Source organism: Nematolebias whitei, chromosome 12, assembly GCF_014905685.2.
Source record: "Nematolebias whitei isolate Nwh7 chromosome 12, NemWhi1, whole genome shotgun sequence".
NCBI lineage: Eukaryota > Metazoa > Chordata > Actinopteri > Cyprinodontiformes > Rivulidae > Nematolebias > Nematolebias whitei.
The window spans coordinates 43,589,840-43,608,235 of NC_056509.1; the positions used below are offsets into that span (position 1 = coordinate 43,589,840).

General features: G+C 40.1%; 1 protein-coding gene across 3 annotated transcripts in view; it reads left to right on the forward strand.

Annotated features, from left to right (window-relative positions):
* The first annotated feature begins 6,404 nt into the window (after positions 1-6,404).
* Positions 6,405-18,396, forward strand: part of LOC119418618 (exostosin-1) — a 241,899-nt gene continuing 229,907 nt past the window's right edge. Inside the window, exons 1-3 of one of the 3 annotated variants that reach the window (XM_037685940.1) lie at positions 6,405-6,556; positions 6,641-6,698; positions 8,567-9,318. In XM_037685940.1, coding sequence (XP_037541868.1) covers positions 6,405-6,556; positions 6,641-6,698; positions 8,567-9,318 — 962 coding nt within the window. Of the gene's footprint in view, positions 6,699-8,566; positions 9,319-18,396 lie in introns of all 3 variants that reach the window. The other 2 variants (XM_037685941.1, XM_037685939.1) reach the window with 2 other exon arrangements.

The following is an 18,396-nucleotide window of genomic DNA, read 5'->3' on the forward strand; positions in this document are numbered from 1 at the left end:
TGTATATATATATATGTATATATATATATGTATATATATATATATATATATATATATATGTGTGTGTGTGTGTGTGTGTGTGTGTGTGTGTGTGTGTGTGTGACCAGAGTATCCTTATATCACAATGGGGTGTTACAGGTGCAGCATTTGAATGGTTCCATTCTTACCTAAGTGTCAGGAGTTTCTGTGTTAAGGTTGGAAATAGTGCATCTGCGTCACTGTCTCTTTCCTATGGGGTCCCACAGGGCTTGATTCTTGGACCTCTTTTGTTTTCACTTTGTCTGCTCCCTTTGGTGTCTATCCTGAGGAAACGTGATCTTTCATTTCGTCGTTCTGCTGATGATTGTCAGATTTATCTGCCCTTAAAACCTCAGTTCTTGTTCCATTCACCCTCTGTTCAAATGTCAAATGTTAAAATGAAGCTCAGAGGAGTTCGGGCTTTTTCAGCCATGGGCCCTAAACTCTGGAACAATCTGCCCCTCAACGTTAGACCGGCCACTTCACTTCCTGCTTTTGAATCTCTCCTAAAAACACACCTGTATTCACTGCTGTTTAACACTGTGTAATTTTATTTACTATTTCTTTGTTTCTCATTGTTTTTTGTGTTTTTATTTTTGATGCTTTTTGACCTTATTGTTAAGCACTTGAGTAACAGCTGCTGTTTTAAACGTGCTTTATAAATAAATTTGACTTGACCTGACTTGACTAATTTTAGCAAAACTATTATGGCTTTTGGTGACGGGCGATAAAAACCACACTTTAAAAGATTTGAATTATAACTTTAACTTGTTGCAGACTACACACAGATACAGTGAACTTATCATATCCATAAAATGATCTAATATGAATAAAGTTGCATTACTTATTTCCCCTCCTGATTTCTGGCCCAGAAGAGGAAAGAGACTTCCCTCCAGCTGAAACGTCCATGATGAATGATGAAGATGAAGAAGTGGAGGAAGTGAAGCGACGGACTGGAAACGGATCAAAGTTGGCTCTCTGCGCCACTCCGTTAACACCAACAGAACCTCAACAGATTTATCTTCCCCTAATGGACCGTGAAGCCATCGACACCGGCCAATCCTTCAGAGTTTTCTCAGCACCAGTAAATCAGAGAAAAACTCCGGTAGTTTTTATATCTGCCAGTGTTTTCGATAAACACCCGAAGACTTACGGTACTTTACTGCTGCTGCAGATTTGAGATGAAGTGCTTTCTAAGGTATTGTTGCTCAAGTGCTCGAATAAATCCAAAACATTTATTGGCTTCCTATCCTTCAACTCTCTGAGATCCAGGATTTATACCGCTCCCAGTTCCTGTGGAAGGTCCAGTTATGGCTCGGAAACAACAGAAAGACATAAAAGTGCACCAGCAAATCGAGTTTATGGCCACGAGTTTGGAGGCTGAAGGAACAAAAAAACCTCAAAACATTAAAAAAATTGATGTTTCACGCATTAATTTTTTTTTACAAATGCATGAATTATTTAAGGGTTTATCACTAACTGAAGGAATGCATATCGCCTCATGCAGAGTTTAAAAAAGGCTGCTGTAGTCGTTTTGGTTAAATCTTGAAAATCTCATGAAGAGCTGAGGAATCCCCCTAACTATAGGATTGATCAACATGAAAAGTTTTCAGCCTCGTCTTAAAAGTAGACGGACTGTCAGCCTCACGGACAGAAACAGGAAGTTGATATCACAACAGAGGAGCCTGATAACTGAAAGCTTTGCCTCCCATTTTAGAAACTCTAGGAACCGCACGTAAACCTGCAGTCAGAGAGCGACGGCTCTGTTTGGAGAACATGGAGCAAAAGCATTCTTTAACGTACGATGGAGCTTATGTGGAGAGCTTTGAATGTTAGAAGTAGGATTTTAAACTGTTCTGAGAAGCTAAAATTGGAGGTCGCAGCTGAGTTTAGCAACAAAACTGATGGTTCAGTATTTTCGTCACAATTACTGTTAATAATTAAGAAGCTCAGCAAAATCATAGCGTGCTTTATGAGATAATGAACACTTAATTTAGTTTTAAACTGAGCAACAACGTTCTATTTCTTTCTAATCACATTGCTGCTTCAAAATATTCAAATTTACCTCAAAACGTTTCACTTTTTCCTGTAAAGGTATTTATCTTGAATTAATTTTTGACAGTGCTTCTTCAAGCACTTCCAAGACCCAGAAGTGTTCTCCTTCTGAAGCTCTGTGAACCAGAACCGTTCTGCCCTGACTTGTACATAAACGTGTCTGTCATCAGTTTGTTGTGATGCATTCGAGGCTCGGAGGATTAATATTAATGTGCTGTGAGCGGTTTGCTGATTTCACTTTAAATTATTTGCCTGACAGGCACCACTTTCTGCCTGAAGAAGCTTGGTGAAGCCAAAAAAAAATAAAATGGCACATTAAAAGGTTCCTTTAGGCTGGTTGGATCTTTAAAGTTTGACAGCTTGTGTTTTTATCTTCACATAGTTCCTGTACATATATAATCTACATTTTAGGTGCATTTCTTATCCTATATCTGCTCCTGACAGGTTCTAATATGCTTTTTACTGCTTCAAACTTCCACCTCTTTGAGGAAATAAATTGTGCCACCAGATGGCGCTGTTTGCTGCACAGTGAGGGAACAACGTCTGTAAACTTTGCATTTAATATAACAGGTTTTATACACATTTTCAGTTAAATGTATTTGTTTGCATCCCTTCAAATGGATAAATGTGACTTAACTGTAAAAAAATAATTAGAAAAATCCAAATGATTAAAATGTGATCCAGTGAGTCAAAGATTAACAGATATGTCAAAATCCCACATTGCGTAACCTAGATGTTTTTTTTGTTTCGTTTAATTTTTAATGCGATTTTCTTTCACTTGTTCTTCTCAATTTGTATGCTTCCTTTTTATGATCGTCTACTGTTGTCATCACTCTTTGTTAAAATCAGGCCTCTCTTGTAAATGAGTACCAGAGGCTCAATGGGATTAACCTATAAATAAAGGTTGAATATAAAAAAAAAAAAAAGGTATAAAAAGTTTTAAAATCCCCTCAGGATCATAATCACAATGTTTAATTGTCACCTTAATGGTGTATTTAACTCAGTAGCACATTTTGCTTTGAAAATATGACGAGTTGCAGGTAACTGCTGCTCTAATGTGCTTTTAAAAGCAAATCGTCAAAGTTAAACTGCACGTATGAACTGTTTAGTTCAGATCATTCACATAATTACAGCTGGGACTTTATTAACAGTCAAGGACTTTCACATCCTTTAGAATCTGCTTTGACTCTTTATCGAAACACATTTTTCCAAATCCGTCTGACCACAGAACAGTTTCCTGCTTTACCTCATTTTAAACACGCTGCTGAACTGCGATTACAGACCGTGATCTGTAAAAGTGTTCCTGAGCCCATCCAGAGATCACGGCCATCCAATATTGACCTTTTCAGCTCAGGGATTTCTACAGATTCTTGAAATATTTTGATGAATGATGGGATATGTCAAAGTGTTGCAAATTTCCTGCTGAGAAACATTAGTCTGAAATATCCTGATGCGTGCTCAATAATCCAGGTAGAAAAATCTAAAAAAGTTAAGTCAGGTCCTCTGGACGGATTCTTGTTGTTGAAACATTTCGGGGTTTTTTTTTTTATCCAAAAGGCTTCTTCAGTTTGAGGAGCTGCACTAAACTCAGTCCTATAAATAGCACCTTCTCATAGTGGATCAACCAGTTTGCTGGTGACACCCAGAACTAGCTGTTCACATGATAAAGGAGCATCAGCCTAACGACCGATCGTTAGTGCCATGCCGGCTGCTTGATAAACTACTGCTCTCCTCAGACTGATGAAGCCCTCCGGATAGAGGGCGAAACGTCTTTCCACAAAAAAAAAAAAAAAAATCGTCCACCTGATTGACCATTATTAGATTTTGTACCTGGTTGATTGTGCATGAACTTTGATATACTGCCATGTGGGCACTAACGATCGGTCGTTAGGCTGATGGTCACCCTTCATCATGTGAACAGCTAGTTCTGGATGTCGACAACAAACTGCATCCACTAAGGTGATATTTATAAGACTGAGTTTGTTGCAGCTCCTCAGACTGACAAAGTGTTTTGGATAAAGGATGAAACATGTCAACAAGAACAGTCCATCAGAGGACCTCACGTAACTTTTGTTAGATGATTCTGAAATGGTTCCAATAATTTTACACAGTTGTTCACAGACTGGTGAACCTCTGCCCATCTTTACTTCCGAGAGAATCATTAATGCTCTTTTTATGCTGACCTGCTGTTTATTATCTTAGCTGGTTACAAAATGTCCCTCCAGCACTTTTCCAGTTTGGACCACTCAGTTTTGCTGCTTTTCTTGTCTCTGTCCCAACATCATTTGTTCAGTAAAATACGAGATCCACAAATCATTGCATTCTGGTTTTATTTACATTTTACAAAACGTCTCAACTTTTTATTTATTTTATGATGTCAGTTCAGTTTTTACCATTAATTCTGATAAACAAAGAGATGCGAACAGAGCCGACTGTTGGGTGCGGAGTGCCTTATCAGAGGCAGCAGACGTCCCGTGCCTGCTCGAGTCCCTGCAGCTTGCTGCTGTCTGCCTCATCAGCTGCTGCTGCTGATGCTGCTGCTGCTGCTGATGCTGCTGCACGGTGGCGCAGCCCGGATCCAGCTGAGGATTTAAGGATGGAGACGTGAGGGACGACGGGACAGCTGGAAGCCAGCGTTCTGCTCGGAATAACCGGAGTCATGATCTGATCCGAGGCTTTAAGCCCCGCAGACAGCTGCTGGCGTTCAGGGGGGGTGGGGGGTGGGGGGGCGGAGAAGTGGCTCCGCGGGATTTTATTGATGCGCTCCTTCTGTTCGGCGGATTTCACAACTCGGTTTCAGGTGGGATCCTGGATTTACAGGCAAAGTTTGAGTCTGGGATCTACTGAGAGTGGGGACGGAGGAGATGGATGGATCAGTGTGAGCGCGGTGCGTAAACTCCCTCCGTGGGGGGGGGGACAGAGAGCAGCGCGTTCAGGGGGGAAACTTTCAGTCCGGGATGCGGCGGACGGAGCCTGAACGCAGCGCACCTCGTTTGGTTTCCCGGCGCGCGCTCAGCTCACTGGTTCGCTCCCGCACGTGGCTTTAAAACACCTCGTTTGTGGATGGGATTGTAATCCAGTGGTTAATGGAGGACGGTTCCGAGCCGTGGACCCCCTGCGCGGGCTGGAGGGGAGCGCAGCGCACACTTCCACAGGTGCTCCCTCTGAACAGGTGAGTCCAGCTGCAGCAAAAGTTGCTCAAAGAGGAACAACTCCTTTTGTGCCATTGTGTTTGTGCACTGTGCACAATAAAACCAACTCTGTTAAGAAAGAGTCACAGCCCAGAAACTAAAACCTTCATGATGAGCAGAAATAAAACTCCAGCTCCTCTCTGACTTTCACTCACTAAAAACAAACTCATGCAACAATTTGGATCATTTCCCTAGACTGTAACTAGTAGTTGCACTAATTTACAGCTGCATCACATTTAAATAAATGAGTTAAATTGCATCCAAATTTGACGACTGCAATTTCTCAAACTGTTGCAAATAAAACTTTGCTTTTGACATGAAATTAGATCAATTCTAATGGTTTAAATCTGCAATTGCTCAAGAAATAATCAAATCAAGCAAATATTAACTCAACATTTATACCTGTTATTGTTCTAGTTAAAGCCAAATTAATTTAATTTCAACATAATTCCTTTTTTTGCTTAAACTTTTTAATAAAACTTTAAACACAAGAGACATTTATACCAATTATTACATATCAATATTTTTAGGATGCTGTAATCCCAGTTAATGGTTAACTGAGGGGCATTAACCTTCAAGTTTTAGCTGTTTCTTTGCTCCAACCTGAATCCGAGGCTTGAATTCGCTCCTCATCGTGCTGTTAGGTTCTGCAGGATCGTGTTAATAAGTGTTGAAGCAGGGAAACACCTAAAAGTTGGTCCTCAGGAATGCAGTGTAACTTCTGCATGTTTCCCCTTCAAAATAAAACAACAGTGCAAGATATATATTTTTGCCTTTTTACACCTGAACCTTTAATTTGTAATTTATGTGATGAATTTTCAACTTCCAGTTTTCTTCTTGCATTTAAATAAACCATTTAAAATTCATGGATTTGTTGCTCTTAATGTCTTCAGAGGCGCTTCAGCCTGATTAATGTGTCGTTTTTCTTTCAGTGACCCCCAAATCTCAAAATGCTGAGCTGTGGATAGAGAGGTGCCCTGCGCCCCTACAACCCCCCTCATCATTTCCTCATCCCTTTTTACGTTGAGCTGCTTTTTCCACTCTTTGTTCAAACCTCTTCCATACTTTGTCCTCCATCACCGTTTGCATCTTCTCGTCCCACCCTGAGACCCACCACCTCCTCCTCATCCCGCAGCACACATGCAGGCCAAGAAGCGGTACCTGCTCGTGTCTGTGGTGGCCGGTCTACTCTTCCTCATCTACCTGTGGGGTCTGCAAATCGAAGAGTTCCCCCAGCAGCAGCAGCAGCCGTACCAGTATCCACAAACTCCTCAGCATTATCAGCACCACCAGCAGGACCAGTACTACCACCAGAGGCAGCAGGACGTGCACCAGCCTCAGCCTCTGCCCCAGAGACTCCCGTCCAGACCGTCCAGACACTGGCCCGAGTCGACCGAGCTGCTGGAGCCATATCTGGAGGGAGGAGAGCAGGAGGTAAACCGAACCAAACGATTTGCACAAACAAAAGAAGCTGTGGGAAATGATTTACTGATCAGAGGAAGTTTTGTTTAATAAAAAAACAGAGTTAAAATGCAATCAGTGCTCTATTTTTTATTTAATGGTACAGGGTTTCGAAAGCGTCATCATCATAACAGAATGATAAAATAAATCTGGGCTGGATCCAGATGTTTAAAAGCAGCGTGTGCATGCAGCAAGAAAAGATTCATTGGAAGGTTAGTTTGGGTTTGACCTTTTCTTTTTTTATATGAAAGTTTTTTAACATTTAACAACGTTTTTTTTTAACATTCATAAAATAAAATCTCAGTGTTTTTATGGTATTAACAACAGGAAGTCAGACACTGAATAAAGGATGACGATGAAAAGTTAGAGATGTTAAAAACTCACAATTGTAAAAACTATGAAAAGTTTCTGGGCAAAAAAGCTGATTTTTTTTTATTTTTTTAGAATCTATTTTTTTTATGTTTTGTTTTCACATAATTTTACTGTTTAAATTCTGACCATTAATTACTTACTTTACTTCCTGTTTTATTTTGTCACGTTTTACTTCCTGTTTGAATCTCACACCAGGTCTCAGTTTCTAATTAGCACACCTGCAGAGTTTCAGCTGACACATCCTCATCTTCCTCCTGTTGTGTTATCCCTCTTGTCAAGACGTTCTAGTCAATGTTTTGTTAGAAATTTATTATTACCTTCATACCTTTAACTGCTGCAAATGGATCCATCTCCTGATGCGTCGTGAAAATGAAGTAAGATGCAGTGAATTGTCTGATAACTTTTTATTGAAAAGTCTTAGAAAATGGTCGTTTAATTTAGGGCTGAAGAAATCATTCTTATGTCTTTTATTAAAAGCCACACCTGCGTTAATGTTAAAAAGGCATTTCTTTTAGTCTCCTTTGCTCCATAACATGTCGTCTTGTTTAAAAGTGTACATTTTTATTGAGCTTGTTTAAATCCATATGACTCACACATGTAGTTCTCTTTTTATGAATGCAATATAACTGTACATAAATCTGTAAGCACAGACAGTAGGTTGCAAATAAAACGCGTTACGATTAAATAGACAAAAACGACCAACGGAAAGTCATAGGAAAATGTTAACATGCACAAACTCAGTTTTTCCAAAGGGCCAACAGTATAATGCAGGACTCTGAAGTTTAAAAGGCTCCAAAATGCTATAATTATTTTTAATGACATGTTTTGTAAACCCCGTATTTTATTTATTTCCAAAGAAGAAGTGCAATCCCACATAACGGGGAAGAGTATTACTATGAAGGAGCCTGTTAACTATTGTTTATCTGTCAGTGTTTATACGGATGTAATCTCTATCAGACAATTTATTACTTTTTTATAACGTTTGAATTTTAGCAATTATCTTCAAATCCTTGTAGCTGCCGCTTCCTCTGTAATCTCGAGACAGTAGGATGAAGTGTTCTCAGTGTTTTAATAAAGACTATGGAGCGTTGGCGGTTACTGAGGGAGATGTGCATTTTGACCCTTTTTCTTTCATTATCATTACAGTTTAAAACTATTTGGTTTGTAAAGAAACGTACTCGGTTTAAGAGAAATGGTTAAATTTGCACCGATGACGCAGTAAAGATATAAGTCTTAAAGGAACAGACTGTCATACTTTCAGGTCGATGGCTTGTATTTTAATTTATTTTTGTTCTTAGAACTTCAGGTGTATGTGTGGTAAAGTCCGTGTTACTGAAACCTTAAAGGTAATGAGTACACAGTCTTTACTGTAATTTATATATTAGTATATCAGTGGGTTTCTAAAAGTAGCTTTAGCCCAAGGGCCCACACCCTCTTCAACCCTGCCCTGTCTCTGTGTGTCCGTGCAGGAGGACAGTCCTCAGCTCCATCACCAGCACACCTCTCCTCGGGAGCGACGTGCAATCCGCGACAACATCTACAAGAACAAGCGTTGCCGCATGGAAACCTGCTTCGACTTCGCACGCTGCCAGTCGGGCTTCAGGGTTTACATCTACCCTCCACAGAGAGGGGACACGATCTCCGAGACCTACCAGAAGATCCTGTCCTCTATCGAGGAGTCTCGCTTCCGTACAACGGACCCTTCACGGGCCTGCCTGTTCATTCTGGCCGTGGACACGTTGGACAGGGACCAGCTCTCGGTTCAGTACGTCCAGAATGTTAGAACCCGCATCCACAACCTGCCGACGTGGAACGATGGCAGGAACCACCTCATATTCAACCTGTACTCTGGCACCTGGCCCGACTACACGGAGGATCTGGGGTTTGAGGTGGGCCAAGCCATGCTGGCCAAGGCCAGTGCAGACGTGGCCAACTTCCGGCCCAACTTTGACATTTCTATCCCCCTGTTCTCCAAAGATCACCCACTGAAAGAAGGGGCCACGGGTTATCTGACACTGAATGATGCCCCGCCTTCCAGGAAGTACCAGCTGGTTTTCAAAGGGAAGCGCTACCTGACCGGTATCGGCTCAGAGACGAGGAACGCTCTCTATCATGTCCACAATGGGGACGACGTTCTTCTGCTGACCACATGCAAACATGGCAAAGAATGGGAAAAACACAAGGACTCGCGCTGCGACAGAGACAACAAAGACTACTCCAAGTAAGACAAACCTTTACATTTCTTTTTCTCTTCATGGTGCCTTTTTGTCACAGATATGAGTTCCTAAATCTGTGACTGAAGCTGATGGATTAGCCTTTAATCCCAATCTTGTTAAGGAGCTCACTTTTTCATTTTGTCCCACTTGCTTTTTAATGTTCAATCAATTAATTCAGAGTTCTGCTTGTTTAATGTGCGGTGTGTTTGTGTTGTTAAAACTCCTGTACCCTGAAAAACTGGGCAGCCAGTTGGCAATACGAGATCCATCAAAGTGGAAGAAGTGATTGTGTTGGTTGATGTGTGGCCTTGCATCTGGTTTGTTTAGATTAATTCTTGTAAAAGCGTTCAGTTAGAGATGTAGTGATACCATGTACATATTCATGTGTTCTAACATCGCGGTTCTGATAACACTTTGTAAAGCAGTGCGGTGTTTACCTCTCAGTCGTGTGACGTTAGTCATATTGGTTCATTTATTGTTCCCCATCAAAGAGCGAAAAACAGGGGATTGAAAATACCCTCCATCTGTGCGTCCATCCATCCGTTCATGTTGTGGACATGATGACTTGAAAAATAAGTGAAGGTGCCAACTTCCATTTTGATGTGTGGCTGCATTTAGCTGTAAGAAAGATCACTATTAAAAAAAATGGGTACCTCATCAAAATATTGTAATACGGTTTCCTCAAATGATTGGTGTGGCCAAAGAAGATGCACCTGCAAACGTTGCTTTTTGGCGAAATTCGCCGATTTCAATCAAAATGTTATTTACGTGAATCATTTAGATCTGAAGATTTTATTTTGTGTGTGTCAGAGGATTGGTAGATGGCATATTTTCCCATTGACTGAACTTAGTAGTGCTAAGCTAGCACTATGTAAATCGCATTAGCTAGCTCGCAACCTGTGTTCACAAGAAAGCTCATGCTAGCTCGTTAGTGCTAAGTTAGCGCACTTACGTAGTGCTAGCTGAACGCTACGTAAGTGCCCGCAGTTGTTGACTGGGGAAGGGGGGTAGGATGCGTTAGCGAAGCGGCATGCTATATCTGTAGCATCTTAGCTAGCGCATCTGTATTGAACGTTGCTAGCATAGCGCTATTTATTTAAGAAGAGTTTTTGCCATTTCCAAAAATGTTCTGCTCTAGAAAGAAGTTATCTGCTATATTTGGTTTCTCTGATTGGCTTTCTCTTGTTGTTGTTTGTTTTTTATTTTTGGTTGACTAGCCATCTTTCCTGTGCATTTCCTAAATAAATTAGTATATGTTAGTAATGTCTATTTTACCTGTCTTTTCCCCTTATTTTCTTCTTGGAGTGTATCAAAATGCTTAATTTACCATACATGTTAAAAATCACAAATTCTTCGGTGTGCGATTCCTGTCACCTTTTTCATCCCTTGAGTTTGCAGGTATGAATATGAATCTATAGAGACCATGGCCACCATTAGCCACCCACTAGCTCCGCCATTGCACCTAGTGCTGGATAAATTTTCACTTTCACTCACCAGGATCCGTCACATCAAGAAGAAGAAAACAAACTATTGTTTTCCACTACCCATTTGAATATCTTGCACCAAAAACATTCAGGTTCACTTACATTCCCTGTTTGATTCCACTCCAGAACAACACTCATCTCAAAAACTACAAACATTCACTATTCAAATCCCTCAGCGACGAGGTATCAGCATATCGCTTGCTCATTTATTTGTTTATTTGGCTTGGCTGTCCCGATTCACACTTCTTATCAGTTGTTTGTAATAATCTAGTTGTTTACTGCACCAGTAATCATCATTATAGAAGAATAAGCCCTGTAGAGGTATTTCAAAGTAAAAGCTTGAGCAGAAGGAGGCCCTGGGAATATAAGGATCTGACAAGCTTCCTGTGAATCTCACTGCTCGGTCCTTGGTAAGATGATAAAGGACTCGATCATCATTATCATCTTTGTGGTGAGGAAGGGCATTATTGAACATCATGAAAGTGGTGTAGGAGTTCTCAACCTTTTGAAAGCTGAGACAGAGAGCCGTCCAACTGCCACCCAGAGAGTTGAAAGTGAGCCGGGCTGCCCGCCATCATCTGTCCACGTGGTTCTGAACAAAATGGAGAGTGAATATGGTCAAAACTGACTAGTTACGAGTCTTCCACCGCAGGTCATTGAGTCTGAAAAGCTGCTTAACTCATTTCCAAGGAATGTGCTAAGCAAATGCTAATGATTAAAAATTGTAACTTGTTGCCGTTTCTCCACTGCCGGCTGTCTTAAAGAGACGAGTGACAGAAACTGTCCGCTGCCGTTGTGCATATTGTTTCAGTTTTGTCAATGTTGCAGGAAGAATGCCTCTGCTGTGAGAAAAATGACCGTTGGTGACTGTTATACATAATAATTTTAATTTTTATGTGGGTGGGGTGGCGTTGTAACAAATGTTTAATTTTTTTTTGCTTTTATTAATAGAAAAAAAAAAAAACAAGTTCAAATTATAATTTTTTCATGTACAAATCACCTCTTGCATTTGATCACATTTATAATTGGAGACCATTAAGTGTAAGACGTGTACTGGCGTTTATTTGTATTTGCGACTAAGTTTGAAGCGGCCGCCATTTTGAGAACCGAAATAAAAAAGAGAGACAGCCCATGTCACGTCAAGAGGCCTCCCTCCCATTTTTCTTAGAGAGACACGCTGCTTGCTCCCTCACTATCCATCCTTCGGTTCAAACAATCTTATACTGCCATCCAGTGGTCAAAAAAGGTACCACACACAAAAATTAACCATCTTAATTATTACAATATTACAAACAATATTATCATTTATTGCAATAATTTCTGAGACAATTAATCGCCCAGCAGAATGTGTTATCATGACAGGCCTAGTTGGTGCATCTCGAACGTCAGGCTCTATAAATGTGGTTTATTGGTTTCCAATCCTCCTCCGTCAGAGAGTTGGGGACAGAAGTTGTGTGAAACACGCAGGATGTCTCCACTTAAATGGTTTGTAATTGAGGCTGAATGCGACACAGATGTACGAGTATTTGCTGTTTTTTGTGTTAATGTTTGTGTGTATGAAGGCCACACAGCAGCAGGAGCGCAGACACAGTTTCTGTCTTTCTAAAGGGTCTGTGTAACTCAGCAGTTGGTTGGGAGAGAAAAACGATCTGAGCCAAGAAGAAAAAAAAAAATCACTTTTGAAATTTTCAGCTCGAGTTGACGGCTGAAAGAAACCGAAGGAGCTGAACTGTCGCGTGCGGCGTAAAAACAGGGTCAACTTCTCTCGCTTTTTCATCTGAAACGTCTGAGTCATCTGTTGAATATTTTAGATTAAAAAAATCTGCAGGAGCCTGGAGACGGATCAGAGTGGATCCAGAAATTTGAAGTGATCCAAACGGCAGCTCAGATTTGACAAACGTCAGGCCAGGAGCATGTTTTGAGTTGTTCTGTCTCTGACGTGAATAATCAGACGTGAGCGGCGGCTGCATCTCTCACAGGTAAGGCAAACCGTAACAAACTGTTTTAACTGAATGTTGACTTGAAGAACCTCGGTCTGACAAACCATTTCATCTAATGGAGGGAAAAAGCAACGGGATTGCAGGTCTGGCGGTGAATCGGAGGAAAAGTTCATGTGAAACCTGTGATTTCAGGTCCAGTCGGAAGCTTCTGAGCTCTATTTTTGTCTTAAAGTTTAAAAATGAACCCAACGTGTGACACATTTTTAAATCCCTCAAAGTCGATGTTTACTTTAAGAGAAAAATAAAATAAAATCAAGAGTTAATTATGTTTTCGGCTAACCGTTTCATTGTAGCTAACGTAAAACCATTTTTAAGTGACCCATTTGGTAATTTGGAACACTTCTATTGGTGTAATCCAGGGATCTGCAACCTTTGAAGATCAAAAGAGCCATTTATGACCTTTGGCTCACTAAACAAAATGTGTTGCAAAACCTGCTGCAACTGGGATTATCAACTGGTGGCCCATGGACCATTTCAAGTTTGTTGGAGAAGACTTTTCCGACCAGTAGGGCTGCTCTCTTCTTCAGGGGTCCACAGTGAACTAACGCGTATCGACTTGGGAACCGTTTTTACGCCGGATATCTTTCCTGATGCAACCACAGACCACTGAGCTGCCTCTGTGTGGAGCAGAAAGCTGCTATCTAGGGAGTTCAGGGGAGCAGATGTTGGGGTTAAGGGCCTTGCTCAAGGGCCCAGAGTGGGGCAAATAAAGGGTAGAGGCAGGTGTGGGTGTTTCACCTTTACCACACATGTTTTGATGTTGTTTGTTTGGAGGGGTCGAACCGGTGTCCTTCCAATCACAGGCTTTCCTTCTCTAACCTCTGTGCCACCGCATATAATAATGTAAGACAAATGAAAACACCAGATTTAAAGATGGGGGCCAAAGAGTCACATGTGGCCCCAGAGCCACAAGTTGCAGACCTCTGGTGTAACCTCTTGGGTTTAGCTGTAGTTAAGTATTTCAAACACACTCTGCTGTGTTTGTGTCCCTGCATGAGACATTTGACCCATCTTTGGAGGAGATGTTCCATAACCTATAAAGAAAACGCAGCTTTCTGCTGCTTGCCTCCTTCAGTTCTCCATATTTCTCTGTAGCTCCATGTCCTCCCTGCACTTTACTGACTAACTGCCCCTGTTTTTGCTGCTTCTTGCGCGTTCTTCTTTGATCTGACTATTCATGGTCTGGATGTCCTTCTTTTTCTGCGTACAGAACTTTAAACTAGGGGTGCGTCAATTGCAGTTTTCTGTCCGATCACCGATCTCTAAAAAGTCTGACCTGCCGATGCTGATTTTGTTTTATAAGCGACACTGTCAGGTGTTATAAGGTCACAATGCACCTTTAATTTTCCAATATTTTATTAAAAACATACCCTTGAACAATATCCTAGAAACAATACAAACTTGTTTTAACTGGCCATGAGGTAGTGCTCTGAAATATAAATGAAGTTCAGACAATTGTTGTTAAAACTACAAAAAAATGGGTCAAATCGGTTTCTCATGCAAGTATCGGCTGATCGCCGATCACCCAAATTTAAGGAAATCGGTGCACCCCTACTTTAAATACAAAGGAATTAAAACATCAGACAACGTCCACAAGCGGATGCCACTCCTGCATGAATCAGTGGTACTTGTCTCAACTTATGACACCCCCCCCAAACATCATTTTTGCTTCACTGTTGAACAATTGGTGTAGCCTTTAATTTCATGTATTTGACTCATTTGTTAAATAAATAAATAAAATCCTTGGATTAAAATTTGCCCACACAATTCTGACATTTATCAAATTTGTAGCAAAGGTTCCTGATCTTTATTTTTTGGCTTCTGAGCCACAAGACAACGACTTGTGACCCCATCTACTGCTGGATTCAGTGTAAAAAACAAAAAAACAACCCGTCTTAATGACTACAGCACCATTTGAATTAATTTATACGTTTTGTTTTTGGAACGCAGCACGGTGGCACAATGGTAGAGCTGCTGCCTCTCAGCGAGAAGGTTGTTGGTTCAAATCTCGCTCCGGGGGCCTTCCTGGGTGGAGTTTGCATGTTCTCTCCGTGCATGCGTGGGTTTTCTCCAGGTCCTCCAGTTTCCTCCCACAGACCAAAAACACGCATGTTAGGCTGATTGGTAACTCTACAGTGGACATCTAGTTATCTGAGGGACAGAAAACAGTTTGTACAGATTGATGATGTATGCTCTAATCTATGCAGTATCTCATGTGGAGTACCTCAAGGTTCAGTTCTTGGACCTAAGTTGTTTATTTTATACGTAAATGATTTAATTGAGGTGTCTGGTATCCTGAAAGGTGTTTTATTTGCTGATGATACCACATTCTTTTGTTCGGGTAAAAACTTGGAACAGATGTTTGAGTTAATGAAGATGGAGTTTGTTAAAATACAAACTTGGTTTAAATTAAACAAATTATCCTTGAATGTTGCTAAAACTAATTTTATGATATTTAGTAAAAAAAAAGATAACTGTGGATTTTCCTTTCAAAATTGATGGTGTTGAGATATGTAGAGTGAATGAGGTAAGGTTTTTGGGTGTAATTATTGATGATAAACTGTCATGGAAACAACATATAAATTTTGTAAAAACTAAAATATCTAAGTCCTTGGCAGTACTGTATAAAGTAAGGGATCTTTTGAATGATAATGCTTTGTGTTTGCTGTACAATACTTTTATAGTCCCGCATTTAATTTACTGTGTTGATGTTTGGGGAACAGCTTGTAAAACTATAACTAAGCCTATTGTTGTGTTACAGAAAAGAGCTATAAGAATTATAACAAGAAAACATTACTGTCATCCTACAACTACTTTATTTTATAAATTGAAATTACTTAAGTTTTATGATCTGGTGGATTATAATATTCTCCTACTTATGTATAAAGCTCAGAATTATATACTACCCTCGAACATTCAAGCATATTTTGTGAAAAGGAAAAGTTGTTATAATCTAAAGGGAACAGATATTTTTGTGAAACCAAAGTATAGGACTAGTTTAAGGGGTAGGTCTACTTCAATTCAGGGAATGGGTTTTTGGAATAGTTTGGATGATGATGTAAAAAAAATCAAAGTCAATGTTTATATTTAAGAAAAAGATTAAGAACATATTGTTGAATAGATACATATAGATTTAAGTTAGTTAATATCAAACGAAATATAAATGGAAAAATTGTGATCAGTTATGTAATTTTGTTGTATTTATAGATGATTATTGATTGAATTGATTGTTTGAATTGATTTTGTTTAAGAAGGGGCAGAAATAATATTTTTTTTCTTCTTCTGCTGCCTTTCATTTTATGTTTTGTATTTTACTCTCTTGTTTTGAAATTGTTATTGTTTTTAATTTGAAATGAATAAATAAATTAAAATAAAAAATAAATAAATAAATAAATTGTCTCTAGGTGTGAGTGAGAGAGTGAATGTTTGTTTGTCTCGTTTGTCTTTATGTGTCCCTGTGATGGACTTGCAACCTGTCCAGGGTGTACCCCGTCCCTCGCACAGTGACTGCTGGACATGGGCACCGGTGACCCCCGTGACCAAAAATGGAATAAGCGGGTAAAAGATAATGGATGGATGGATGTTTTTGGAACAATTATGGTAAAATATGTCATAAGAAATCATTTTTAAATGCAAGTTGATATCTGGAGATTATTTAAGGACTCTGATTATGTCTCTCATGATCCACAGTGGGGTCCAGACCCCAAATTTGAGACCCACTACTGTACTGGCCTATGGTACATTTGATATATTACTACATTGTGCATATTTGTATGTCACTGCTGTTTACAGTACATTAGTAATACACGTCATTTCTCTTGGTTTCGTGGATTAACTTCCTGTTTGATGCTGATCAGTTTGTTCATCTCATTTTAATAAGAGAGTTCAAAGCTAATGTATTAGCACTTTTAGCTTTGTTAAATAATATTCAAGGCACAACTAAATAGCTTTTTACTTACACTGACCCAAATGACGAGACGTACCATGACTGCTATTTGAATTACAGGAAATTACAAAAACTTGTTACATATTGAGATGTTTATTCTCATATGTGGTATGATTATTATTATGGAGAACATCTTTTTAAAAATGTTCTCTGACAGTTTCACTATAACGGCAAAGCAGTGATTGAACAACTAGTTTTGATTAGAAAACAGGGCAATGATGCATTTGAAGACGTGGGACTTTAATCAGTACTTAAGCTAAATTATTATGTTTTGGAATTTGTTATAATCTGCTCATTTTTTAAAGTCAAGACAACGTTTTGTACCTTTTCAAACTCTTTGCAGCATTTGACAAAAAGGGAAATGCATAAACTTAGAGTTTTAAAGTGAAAATCAGACAATTTTCCCATATTTTTTACACAAGGATGCAGCTTTTGGAGCGCCAGCCGTGCTGTTGTGCAGGAGCGTGAAGACATGGCCGCTTTTTTACGACAACGAGGGAGTTAGGGATGAGTTAAGATGATTAAAACTTTACTAGCAAAGCAAATCGAGAGATCTTTTCTGCAAGTTTGAAATATTTCCATCACGTGATGCGACGTGCAGTGAAAATATACACAGAGGACGCTCCTCATCATGTCTGATTTGTCCCTGTGTGCATTTCTAAAGACAGCCGTTAAAGCCCGCAGGCTCTGTTTCATTTCACGTTTAATGTGCTGCAGAACAAAGCAGACACAGCAAAAGAAAAATGTGCGTCCTGCTGCTAATGGACTGCAGTGTTGGTGAAAGTGCAGGGACAGGAATCGCAGAGGGACAGGAATCGCAGACGCACAGTTAGATTCCTCTTTGCATCGCAAACCAGCAGCAAACACTTTATCAGCTGCAGCTCACATGGCGAGAACTGACGTCTTCAACAACAAACTAAAGATTAAAGTCTCTCGTATTCACCTGTTTAAGATAAAAACAGGAATAACAACACGGGGATGGTTGGTGGGACCAGATTATTTCTCATCTACCGTGCACCAGAAGTTTACTGTGAGGACAAATGCATCTTAACATAAAGAAATAAGACTTAGCAGACCTTAATGAATACATCTTTCATTTCAGATTTTTAATCGGTTGTGAAATGATTGTGTCAAAGCCGCCCTTTGTCAAACACTGTGCAGTCACACGATACTGCACAGTCTAATAGCACTCAAAGTACGTGTTGGAGATCAGTCTCAGCTACTACCCCACCAGATATTTGCTTATTATCTGTAAAAGCGAATCGAGTATCCTGGAGCCTCGACTCCTGTGTTCTGGACCTTCCTGCTTTCATCATTAAGCCTCCTTGTGATTCCTCCAGCCGGTCGTCGCCTTCCACCACCTGCCACCAATCCGTGCAACCTTTCTGGGACTTCCTTGTTTGTGACTACTGGAATTGTTGGACCCTCACTCATGTGATGACCTTTTCCCCCCACAACAGCAAGCGACTAATCTTGAATCATCCTCCAGGATCCAAATCGTCATCGTAACTCTTGTCCTTACTCTCCAGTCCGTCCCAGCTGAGTTGCAGCCAACTGTTGTCGTCACCTTTTGTAAATGGTAAATGGACTGTACTTGTATAGCATCTTTGAATCTTATGAAGGTACTCAAAGCTCTTTACAACTCAATCTGTG